This window comes from Ranitomeya imitator, chromosome 3 (genome assembly GCF_032444005.1).
Source record: "Ranitomeya imitator isolate aRanImi1 chromosome 3, aRanImi1.pri, whole genome shotgun sequence".
In the NCBI taxonomy this organism is placed as follows: Eukaryota; Metazoa; Chordata; class Amphibia; order Anura; family Dendrobatidae; genus Ranitomeya; species Ranitomeya imitator.
In genome coordinates this window covers 754,070,147-754,082,591 of record NC_091284.1, presented here as the reverse complement: position 1 = coordinate 754,082,591, position 12,445 = coordinate 754,070,147, and the positions used below count along the sequence as shown (strand labels likewise).

Genomic DNA, 12,445 nt, shown 5'->3' with positions numbered 1-12,445 from the left:
ATAGGTAACGTTGACCAGTTGTAGGATTGTTTGGATAGTCCACACAATAGGAAAAGAATCCACACCGCTATTGAACCAGAGCCTGAAAGTCCAACCTCGGTGACCACCTCACTGCAGGCACATATATCAGAACTCTTCGGGTGCCAACCCAATGGAAAAAAACATGTAACTAGTCCTTGCGAAGGAAAGAAAATTAGGTGGCACTCACCATTCCTTAAAATCCAGTCTTTATTGACAAATGTTAAAACAGCCTCGGCAGGGGGTCAGAACAAGTGGAATGAACGGACCCTCAGGAGAGCGAAACAGCCGTCGTCCATTCATTCCACTTGTTCTGATCCCCCCCCGCCGAGGCTGTTTTAACATTTGTCAATAAAGACTGGATTTTAAGGAATGGTGAGTGCCATCTATTTTCTTTCCTTCGCAATGGAGTAGGATTGTTTGCGGTTCAGAGGTTTTAAATATTTCACAATGAAGACTCTATCCCATAAAAGGACTGACGATCATTTTCTATGTGATAAACTGCTGCCATTACATGGATTTTATTTTTGGTATGTTATGTGGACATGTTCGGATTCTGCATTGGTAAAGTTGTAAAACAAATCGATCTCTGAATCGAAGAGCAAAATACTCTGCCGATCGCTTTAAACCATGGGACAGAGCACTTACAGTAGATAGGGTCTTGAACCCTAGACCCCTACAGAACAAAACTGTTGGCAGAAGTTTTTCCACATTAGTTACTAGTGATGGTGTGAATCAATTCACAGGACTCAATGCAGCGGCCACGTCTGAAATCTGTAACCACTGAATGGGCGTCCTGAGAATCATCTCTTACCTGACAGCGTCCTTCAACATGTATGTTGTGATTCCACAACAGGTCGGCTGATCAGAAGAAGAGCCACAGCTGCTGGCAGATAGATAGGAGGCGGTTTTCGTGGTTCCCATCCGACAGCCATAGATTACTGACATGGCCACTGGACCAGGTCCAGAAAATCAATTCTCGACATTTTTTATTAGTTACCCTTTAAATATTGTTGCCTATGTCATTGTTGTACCAAGAACATGATTAGGCAATACTGAAAAACTACAAGGGTTACTTTCTTGCCAGTGATGAATGAAAAACAACCAACATACACTGTTTAGATGGGAATACCCCTTTTCAGTCAAACATGTTATATCATAGGACCGTATTAGAGCCTATAATGGGTACTAATCCTTTTGATTAAAAGGACTGAGAGCCTTTTATTTCGTTTCCTGCACAGCAGCTCTCAATTACTATGAAGGGACATGCAACCCGCACCACTGAGTTTCTTGGGAATTTTCACAGAATTCTCATAGACTTTCACGAATAGTAAACGATGGCATTATACAAGCATCTACTCACTAGCCTAGCTATGCTCTCACTTAACTCACTAGTAACTATCCTGTCTCATACTCCCTAGCCTAGCTATGCTGTCACTTACTCACTGGCCTAGATGTGATGTCTCTTACTCACTAGCCTAGCTATGCAGTCTCATACTCACTAGCCTGGCTATGCTGTCACTCACTAGCCTCATTATGCTGTCACTTACTCATTAGCCTAGCTATGCTGTCTCATACTCCCTAGCCTAGCTATGCTGTCACTTACTCACTAGTCTAGATTTGCTGTCTCTTACTCACTAGCCTAGCTATCCTGTCTCATACTCACTAGCCTAGTTATGCTGCCACTTACGCATTAGCCTAGCTATGCTGTCTGTCACTCATTAGTCTAGCTATACTGTCACTTATTCACTAGCCTGGCTATGCTGTCACTCACTAGCCTCATTATGCTGTCACTTACTCATTTGCCTAGCTAATCTGTCTTTTACTCACTAGCCTAGCTATGCTGTCACTTACTCATTAGCCTAGCTATGCTGTCTCTTACTCACTAGCCTAGCTATGCTGTCACTTACTCATTAGCCTAGCTATGCTGTCTCTTACTCACTAGCCTAGCTATGCTGTCACTTACTCATTAACCTAGCTATACTGTCACTTATTCACTAGCCTAGCTATGCTGTCACTTACTCATTAGCCTAGCTATGCTGTCTCTTACTCACTAGCCTAGCTATACTGTCACTTATTCCCTAGCCTAGCTATGCTGTCACTTACTCATTAGCCTAGCTATGCTGTCTCTTACTCACTAGCCTAGCTATACTGTCACTTATTCCCTAGCCTAGCTATGCTGTCACTTACTCATTAGCCTAGCTATGCTGTCTCTTACTCACTAGCCTAGCTATACTGTCACTTATTCCCTAGCCTAGCTATGCTGTCTCTTACTCACTAGCCTAGCTATACTGTCACTTATTCCCTAGCCTAGCTATGCTGTCACTTACTCATTAGCCTAGTTATGCTGTCTCTTACTCACTAGCCTAGCTATGCTGTCACTTACTAATTAACCTAGCTATACTGTCACTTATTCACTAGTCTAGCTATGCTGTCACTTATTTCGTAGCCTAGCTACTATGCTGTTACTTGCTCATTACCTAGATATCCTATTGCTTGCTCAATAGCTTAGCCATGACAACATTTACTCACAAGCCTACCAGTGCCATCTCTTATAACCCTAGCTGTGCCATCATTTAATGAGAAATGCTTTCAGTTTTTATCAAAATAATCTGTCTGAGAGATGGTGTGTGTGTGTGTGTGTGTATGTACTGTGTGTGTATATATATATATATATATATATATATATATACATATATACAGTGGGGCAAAAAAGTATTTAGTCAGTCAGCAATAGTGCAAGTTCCACCACTTAAAAAGATGAGAGGCGTCTGTAATTTACATCATAGGTAGACCTCAACTATGGGAGACAAACTGAGAAAAAAAAATCCAGAAAATCACATTGTCTGTTTTTTTAACAATTTATTTGCATATTATGGTGGAAAATAAGTATTTGGTCAGAAAAAAAATTTCATCTCAATACTTTGTAATATATCCTTTGTTGGCAATGACAGAGGTCAAACGTTTTCTGTAAGTCTTCACAAGGTTGCCACACACTGTTGTTGGTATGTTGGCCCATTCCTCCATGCAGATCTCCTCTAGAGCAGTGATGTTTTTGGCTTTTCGCTTGGCAACACGGATTTTCAACTCCCTCCAAAGGTTTTCTATAGGGTAGAGATCTGGAGACTGGCTAGGCCACTCCAGGACCTTGAAATGCTTCTTACGAAGCCACTCCTTCGTTGCCCTGGCGGTGTGCTTTGGATCATTGTCATGTTGAAAGACCCAGCCACGTTTCATCTTCAATGCCCTTGCTGATGGAAGGAGGTTTGCACTCAAAATCTCACGATACATGGCCCCATTCATTCTTTCATGTACCCGGATCAGTCGTCCTGGCCCCTTTGCAGAGAAACAACCCCAAAGCATGATGTTTCCACCACCATGCTTTACAGTAGGTATGGTGTTTGATGGATGCAACTCAGTATTCTTTTTCCTCCAAACACGACAAGTTGTGTTTCTACCAAACAGTTCCAGTTTGGTTTCATCAGACCATAGGACATTCTCCCAAAACTCCTCTGAATCATCCAAATGCTCTGTAGCAAACTTCAGACGGGCCCGGACATGTACTGGCTTAAGCAGTGGGACACGTCTGGCACTGCAGGATCTGAGTCCATGGTGGCGTAGTGTGTTACTTATGGTAGGCCTTGTTACATTGGTCCCAGCTCTCTGCAGTTCATTCACTAGGTTCCCCCGCGTGGTTCTGGGATTTTTGCTCACCGTTCTTGTGATCATTCTGACCCCACGGGGTGGGATTTTGCGTGGAGCCCCAGATCGAGGGAGATTATCAGTGGTCTTGTATGTCTTCCATTTTCTAATTATTGCTCCCACTGTTGATTTCTTCACTCCAAGCTGGTTGGCTATTGCAGATTCAGTCTTCCCAGCCTGGTGCAGGGCTACAATTTTGTTTCTGGTGTCTTTTGACAGCTCTTTGGTCTTCACCATAGTGGAGTTTGGAGTCAGACTGTTTGAGGGTGTGCACAGGTGTCTTTTTATACTGATAACAAGTTTAAACAGGAGCCATTACTACAGGTAATGAGTGGAGGAAAGAGGAGACTCTTAAAGAAGAAGTTACAGGTCTGTGAGAGCCAGAAATCTTGATTGTTTGTTTCTGACCAAATACTTATTTTCCACCATAATATGCAAATAAAATGTTAAAAAAACAGACAATGTGATTTTCTGGATTTTTTTTTCTCAGTTTGTCTCCCATAGTTGAGGTCTACCTATGATGTAAATTACAGACGCCTCTCATCTTTTTAAGTGGTGGAACTTGCACTATTGCTGACTGACTAAATACTTTTTTGCCCCACTGTATATATATTATTCTATGTACTTTATATATATATATATATATATATATATATATATATATATATATATATATATATATATATATATATATATATTTATATCACTAGAAGTATAATACATAATTCATATTTGTGCATGTATAATTTTTTTTAGAATAGTTGGCCAGTTTATATTGAAGTACAGCAGAGATCCGGCTCAATATTGTGATTTTAGCCTCTCCCTAGTCGAAAACAATGTTAACGTGAGCGGTACTATACCCAATATTAAAGACATTATTGTGACTTTTGCAAAGGCCAAATTACTCTCATTTCTGTGCAGCCAGCAGTGAATAATCCATGTTTCATTGAAATAACAAAAGGAGCAATCACCCAGAAGGCGGCAGCTTCTTTACATCTGTGTTCTCACTTTCAGCAGTAAATGAGGAGTGCTGGGGAGAGACGTGTAGTAAATGTGTGTACGACATGGGCCCGCACAGCCCGCTGACCCTGCCTCAATATCACACAATTTGCTTTGAATAATTGAGGATTTGATTGTGCGCGGTGTCAGTTTCCAGTGTGTTTGTATTGATGTTTACATCTAAGCATATGTGCGCTTTTTCCACCAGTCATTGTACTTGTTGGCATAGGGAAAACACAGAATCGGGGAAGCACCTGCCGCTGCCGCCATCCAATCTAAGGATAATTAATTCTAAGAACGAGGTGACAAAATATTGATCTGGGGAGGCCTCATATAATGGGTTGTGCTTATTGTCAGAGTTCAGGAATTAAAGGGTCAGTATATATTTAATCAAATTCATTATAGACTGCTATTTCCTGTCTGGTCATTTTCATAAGGGGGCACTCTACATAGAGTATCATACATACAAAAGTAAAAAAGATTACTGGTGCAAATGGCCACAGCAGCCAATCACATTTCATTTTGTAAATTATTTACGATTTCTGCCAAATTTTTTTTTTAAATTTGACCGTCAATTTGTCCAATAATCCTTAATGTTCCTGTTCATGCTAGTTGATAATACATAAATACAATTAGGAATTTTTCACATTAAAAACACTATTTTTGTGTGCTAACATGTCCTTTTGAATTCTGTCCTTTTGTTTTTGTATCTTGTAGAAGGTCCATGCTTGGTCCATACAATCACAGGGGATCTGCTCAGAGCGCTAGAGGGACCAGAAAACTGCTTGTACCCTCGCTTGATTTCGGTATCCAGTGAAGGACATTGTATTATATACTACGACCGAGGGAGGTTTTGCAACTTCAGTATAAATGGCAAGCTTTTGGGCCAAATGGAGATCACCGATTCAACCAGGGTAAGGGGTAGATTTGTATGTGAGGTCCTGATGTACAATAACAAATTGTATTGTGGTACCGTGTTAGCCAGAAAAATCGATGTGAATATTTTTCTGCCCAATGATGACAGAAGTATTCTGGGAGTGATACCTTTATTGGCTAACCAGAAAATAATAGGTTTGCAAGCTTTCGGAGCACAGTGGCTCCTTCTTCAGGCAAGATTACAAATAGATTAATAAGAAACAAGCATAACATTTAAAGAATACTACAGGAGGACATTTGTTAGGGGGTGGGACGTGTGATGAGTCCATACATAAGCCAAGTTAATCAAATTAGGCATTTTCTTAAGGTACCTTCACACATAACGATTTCGTTAACGATATCGTTGCAACGTCACGCTTTTGGTGACGTAGCTACGATCCCGCTAACGATCTCGTTATGTGTGACAGCGACCAACGATCAGGCCCCTGCTGGGAGATCGTTGGTCGCTGGGGAATGATCAGGTCCTTTTTTTGGTCAGTGATCACCCGCTGACATCGCTGGATCCGTGTGTGTGACGCCGATCCAGCGATGTGTTCACTTGTAACCAGGGTAAATATCGGGTTACTAAGCGCAGGGCCGCGCTTAGTAACCCGATATTTACCCTGGTTACCATTGTAAAAGTTAAAAAACACTACATACTCACATTCCGATGTCTGTCACGTCCCCCACCGTCAGCTTCCCTGCACGGACTGTCAGCGCCGGCTGTAAAGCAGAGCACAGTGGTGACATCACCGCTGTGCTCTGCTTTATGGCCGGCGCTGACACAGTCACACAGTCACAGTCATACAGGGGGACTTCGGCATCGTTGAAGACAGTTTCAACGATGCCGAAGTCATTCCCCTGATTGTTGGTCGCTGGAGAGAGCCGTCTGTGTGACAGCTCCCCAGAGACCAGACAATGACTTACCAACGATCACAGCCAGGTCGTATCGCTGGTCGTGATCGTTGGTAAGTCGTTTAGTGTAACGGTACCTTTACAAATGGAGAGGCAGTGGGAACAATGTTCTTAGTTATCTGGAGTCCCTGTGGTGGAGGTGTGAATTGTATCCATGTAGTGACTCATAAATCCAGGTGTTAAATTGAGTCCTAGTGTCAACGAATTAAACATCTTCATTAGTTTGTATTCCCAAATTTTTTAAGGACCACAGGGAAAGAAAAATTTGGGAATACAAACTAATGAAGATGTTTAATTCGTTGACACTAGGACTCAATTTAACACCTGGATTTATGAGTCACTACATGGATACAATTCACACCTCCACCAGAGGGACTCCAGATAACTAAGAACATTATTTTGTCTCTAGGTTTTTTCTTCCCCATCTGAGAGCAGCATGATGTAGGGGCAGAGACCCTGATTCCAGTGATTTATAATAAGGTTTCGATAAAATCCCTTTCTTTCCCTGCTGCAGATCTAGCAGTTCTCTGAATGTTGAGCCTGTATAACTCCGCCCACACTACTGATTGGTGGCTTTCTGCCTCTGCAGAGTGTACACAGAAAGCTGCCAATCAGATGTGGAGGCGGAGTTATGCAGGGATCATGAATACTGAGAACTACATGGCAGCTGGTTTACTAGTTTTCTAGTGATAATCTCCTATGATTTTATCAAAATTACAGCAAGCAGCTCAGTAATTGAAACATTGGTGGAATCAAGGTCTCTGTCTCTACATTATGATGCTCACAGTTTAGCTGGCAACAAATAGTGACAGATTACTTTTAGAGGGTTTGTCCTCTTTAGACCATTTCTTTTGCTAGCGGATCACAGGGAAGCCTGACCACAAGTTTTCATTTTTCCTACTGCTCCTATGTAGGGTGGGGGGAAAAGCATTATTCAGTGTATTGTAAAACAGCTGATTCTGCTCCTCCAGAGTGAGACATTTTAGGAAAAAAATACATTTTGTAAGTTCAAACAATTGGATATGATGAATGATGAGTTGATATAGGTATACAGTGACCGGATAGATGCAGTATTATAATGCTCGGTAATAAAGGCCTGGAGGGGTGAGTGCCAATATGGCGTTTTCTAATCTGACAATTCCGTTTTTGTTACTTTGAGTCTTCATGCTTCCATGCTGAATTGGCGCTATGTTCTGTTTGTCCAGGCCATCCTCCTGAGCAGCGATGGGCAGAATCTTGTGACGGGCGGAGATAATGGAGTTGTAGAAGTCTGGCAGGCTTGTGATTTTAAGCAGCTCTATATTTACCCTGGCTGCGATGCCGGGATCAGAGCCATGGATTTGTCCCATGATCAGAGGTGAGTCTGCGGCCCACAATACAACATGTGAGCTCAGTCTGCCGTCTTCTGTTGTTATGATGTATATGATGATGACAACATAGTGTACATATGTCATTTCTAGGTTCATTGTCTGACAAATTTCTCTTTGCTGCAGGCATAAAATTTTAAAAATATAAATCTGAAAATTTTGAGGTGCATTTGTATTCAGCTTCCTTTAGTTCGATACTCCTAAATAAAATCCTGAAGACGCATAATTAGTAAACTGAGTCCGCCTATGTGTAATTTATTCTCAGTGTATATACTGTTGCTCTGTGAAGGCATCAGAGGTTTGTTTGCGAACATTAGGGATCAGACAGAATCATGAAAACCCACTAACATACAAGACAGGTCAGGGATAGTTGTAGAGAAGAGTAAAGCAGGGTTTGGTTCTAAAAAAAAATAGCCCAAGTTCCTACCATCTCATGGAGCAGTGTTCAATCCATCATCCAAAAATGGAAGGAGTTTGGCAGAATTGCAAACCCATCAAGACATGGCCATCCACCTAAACTGACATTAAGCAAGGAGAGCACTAATTAGAGAAGCAGCCAATACGCCCTTGGTCACCCTGAAGAAACTGCAGAGATCCACAGCTCTGGTGGTAGAATCTGTCCACAGGACAACTATTAGTTGTATGCTTTACATATCTGGCCTTTATGGAAGAGTGACAAGAAGAAAGGCGTTTTTAAAAGCCCAGCCATCAGAAGTCCTGATGACAGTTTGCCAAAAGCCATGTAGCATTCACAGGTAGCATGTGGAAGAAGGTCCTCTTGCCAGATGAGACCAAAGTAGAACTTTTTGGGCTCAATGCAAAACACTATGTGTGGCGGAAAACCAACACTGCACATGATCCTGGAAACACCATCCTTACCATCCGACATGGCGGTGGCAGTATCATACTGTGGGGATGCTTTATAGCAGCGAGACTGAAGCTGGTCAAAGTTGATGGAAAGATGGATGGAACTAAATACAGGAAAATGCTGATGGAAATCCTGTTAAAGGCTTCAGAAGGGTTGAGACTAGGGTGTAGGTTCTCCTTCCAGTAGGACAACGACCCGAAACATACTGCCAAAGCTACAATGGATGGTTTAGATAAAAGCATATTCATGTATGTGAATGGCCCAGTCACGGTCCAGACCTAAATCCTGTTGAGAACCTGTGACAAGACTTGAAAATTGCTGTTCGCAGACGCCTCCATCCAATCTCACTGAGCTAGAGCGAGTGTGCAAAAAAGAATGAGAAACAATTTCAGCTTCTAGATGTGCAAAGCTGGTAGAGACATAGCCCCAAAGACTTGAAGCAGTAATTGCAGCGAAAGGTGGTCCTACAAAGTATTGACTCAGGGGGGCTAAATACAATTGCACTTCACAATTTTCAGATTTATATTTTTTAAATATTTAAAAAAGAAAACATGTATAATTTCCTTTATACTTAACAAATACTTGCTGCTTTGTGTTGATGTATCGCATGAAATCCCAATAAATAACATTTAAATTTGTAACGTTCATGGGGTATGAACACTTGTTCATAGCACTGTAAATGCATTCATCCCGTACATGTTCTTTTTAAATTACTTTCTATTCTTTCTAACCCTTGCTTTTGTCATTGTCTTGTAGGACCTTGATCACTGGCATGGCTTCTGGTAGCATTGTAGCTTTTAATATAGATTTTAATCGATGGCATTACGAACATCAGAACAGATACTGAAGTTGACTGAAGTGCTGAATGCCAAGTTTCACGCTGAGAGCACAAGCGCTGAGGTTAGGAGGCATCTGATCTGGTGGAGAAGCAAGCCCGCATTGAGCTCCATTGTACATTCCATTACACCCAGCAATAGCTGTACATTGTAGTCAGCAAACCACTTTACATTGTGTGTTTTTTTTATGTTTGTTATTTTTTTTCTTTTCACAACTGAACACCAGCTGCTAAAGGCAAAGCTCGTACCGTGTATATTCTGAGCACTAGGAGGAGTCTCGGAAACAACTTCACTTTTATTTATTCATGAAAAGCTCGTAGGACACATCACAAAGAGACTTTCGGTCACCAGTGAAGAATATTGTGTCCAGCTGCTATGGTGTTTAGTCCATGAATCTAACATCCCATTTCCAGCCTCTTTTCAAGCTGTGAAAAAAATAAAAAAAAAATAAATATAAAAAGAAAAAATATGTTTGATACTTTGTACATCAGATGCACATCTTTAACTTTAAAAGGGATACTTTTGTAAAAGTAAAACCTTGTATAAAGAACAAAAAAAAAAAGTTTCTTAGTTTTATCGTGAAGCTAAACCGTGCTTATACTTTACACCTGAGATATCGGGTATCTCCATGAATCAAAAAGAAAAAAAAGAAAAAAGATGCAGCTTGCATTAAAAAGGTTGACTAATGGGTTTGTCCAATCCTTTTAACACTTACACCAAAATCTTCTTTTACACTTTTTATTTTCTTTTAACGCCTTCTTAATGAAATCCCATAAACTTTAAAAAAAAACCTAGGGATCTGAAGCCATGGTTTGCCATAAATCTCTCATAAGAGACATATTTGCTGTGGTTCTTGGTTTATTTATGATGACGACGAAGGAGAGATGAGGCAAATATATTTATTCCCTGTTTTTATTTCTGAGTAAGGGTCTTAACATTTCATGGTGCCGATCAATGGGTTCAAGACAAAAATAAAAAAAGGACAAGCCCCTCTGTACACAAGGAAAGAGTTTTAGAATTACAGAAATTGAAATTTTTAGGAATTTGCTTAGGTTTTGGCCATTGATTAGTGTTACTCGATCATGGTGGCCCCTTACGTAAAGCCACGTGGCCAGCCTAATGCGCCTGTCGATACAATACTGCAGTGATGGCTGTCAAAATATCTTCCTGCACATTGTACTGTTAAAGGACACACCCAGGGGTAAATACACTTGTTTCTTCTTTGTATATTTAGTGACTGTATTGTCATAGATGTACATATTGTGTCGGTAGGGCTATGAGGCATGTAACAGGAATGTAATTTACACTCACTTGCAGTCATTTATTATAAAAATAACAAAAAAAAATAATAATTTGTCATATAAAAATGAGAATTTGTATTGGCACTTTGCACCAGAAACATATCATTATTTATTGATGTGATTTAATTATTTGTTCTCCACCTTGTATTAGTAAGTTTTACCACTTGGTTTCTTCTGCATTGTTGTTTGTATTTTAAAAAAAGAAGAAGAAAAAGAACTTAAAAAGAAGAAAACAAAAAAAGGATTCCGATAAATCGACGGAGTCGCCGTAAATATTAAGTTATTCATCACCAGTCTGTAAGCAATATCTTGAGTTGTAGCTTAGAATAGGAGAATATTGAACACCTGGAAGACGACTTCATTTCATCTTGAAATCATGGTGAAATATTTTGGATATATGAATTCCTTAAGCTATTGTAACCATGTTTTATTGCAAAGATGTAAAATATGCCAGATGTGTTCAGTTGGAAATTAAAAAAAAAAAAAAAAAAAAAAAGAATAAAAAAAATAAATAAAAAAGAAATGAGAAAAAAAGAAAAATAAAATATGCAAACAACTAATTTTGTGTATTTGTTTTTTTTAAAAGTACATCATTAGAACTTACAAGTTGGTGAGCGCAGCATAAGGAGGATCTGAAGTGGGTGTTTCATCTGTGTGAGTCTATTTTATGGATATGAGTAAAATATTGAGACCTGATGCTTAATGTATACAGAAAAACGATGTACAATTTATGTATACAATATGCAAGGTTTGGCTTACACCTCATTCAGGGAATTCTCCCAGAGTTATTACATTTAAAGGGATCTTATCATCACAGTTTTTCATGTTAAAGTAAAGACATATCATAAGGACAAATGTTTTAGCATCTACAGCAGGAGGTACTATAGTAATGGTGGTATTAAAAATATCCTAAATGCAGAGGACATGTAAAACTGGGGAAAGTGTTAAGCCGTTATCTGTAGTTGATAGGGTTGGTGAGGGGGTTAGAAAGCGGAAGGGAAGGAAGATATGGACATTTTGGAATTCTGTAAAGTAGAATATTCACATTTGGGTCAGAGAGGTAAATTTGATGGTCATCAATGGAAATGTATTGAAGGTTACAGAATTCTTTGAGTTGTACCAGGTCAAAGATATAAATAAAGGAGTTTGGGGAGAGGCAGAGAAGTAAGGAGTGCCAAGGTGGATTAAGCTGGCTGTAGATTTGAAGATGGATTGGACTGACACAAGACTGACACATTTTGAACCCAACAAAGATGGAGTTACAATAGTCTAGGTAGGAGTCCTGGAATATCAGGATAAATCCTTGAGGGACACCAACAGCAATAGGATTAAATAAGGTTGTGGGGTGTGATTGTTTACTACGGTATGGCAAAATCCAGGAGAGGGACAAGTATGCGATAGCATTTGTAACAGGAGCAAGGAAATGGTTGACTTTGTCATAGGAAGTGAACAGGTCTAAAAGGCTTTTTCAGATAGCAGGTCATTAGTGGCTTGAAATATAGCTTTAGTTAAGTAAAAGGGTCA

General features: G+C 40.0%; 1 protein-coding gene across 7 annotated transcripts in view; it reads left to right on the top strand.

The window, feature by feature from the left end:
* NBEA (neurobeachin) overlaps window positions 1–11,116 on the top strand; it is an 899,093-nt gene extending 887,977 nt beyond the window's left edge. For all 7 annotated transcript variants that reach the window (XM_069758980.1, XM_069758976.1, XM_069758974.1 and 4 more), the window contains 3 exons: window positions 5,437–5,633; window positions 7,755–7,906; window positions 9,541–11,116. In XM_069758980.1, the coding sequence (XP_069615081.1) occupies window positions 5,437–5,633; window positions 7,755–7,906; window positions 9,541–9,631 (440 nt within the window). In that variant the 3' untranslated portion in view covers window positions 9,632–11,116. The remainder of the gene's footprint in view (window positions 1–5,436; window positions 5,634–7,754; window positions 7,907–9,540) is intronic.
* The last annotated feature ends 1,329 nt before the right edge of the window (window positions 11,117–12,445 follow it).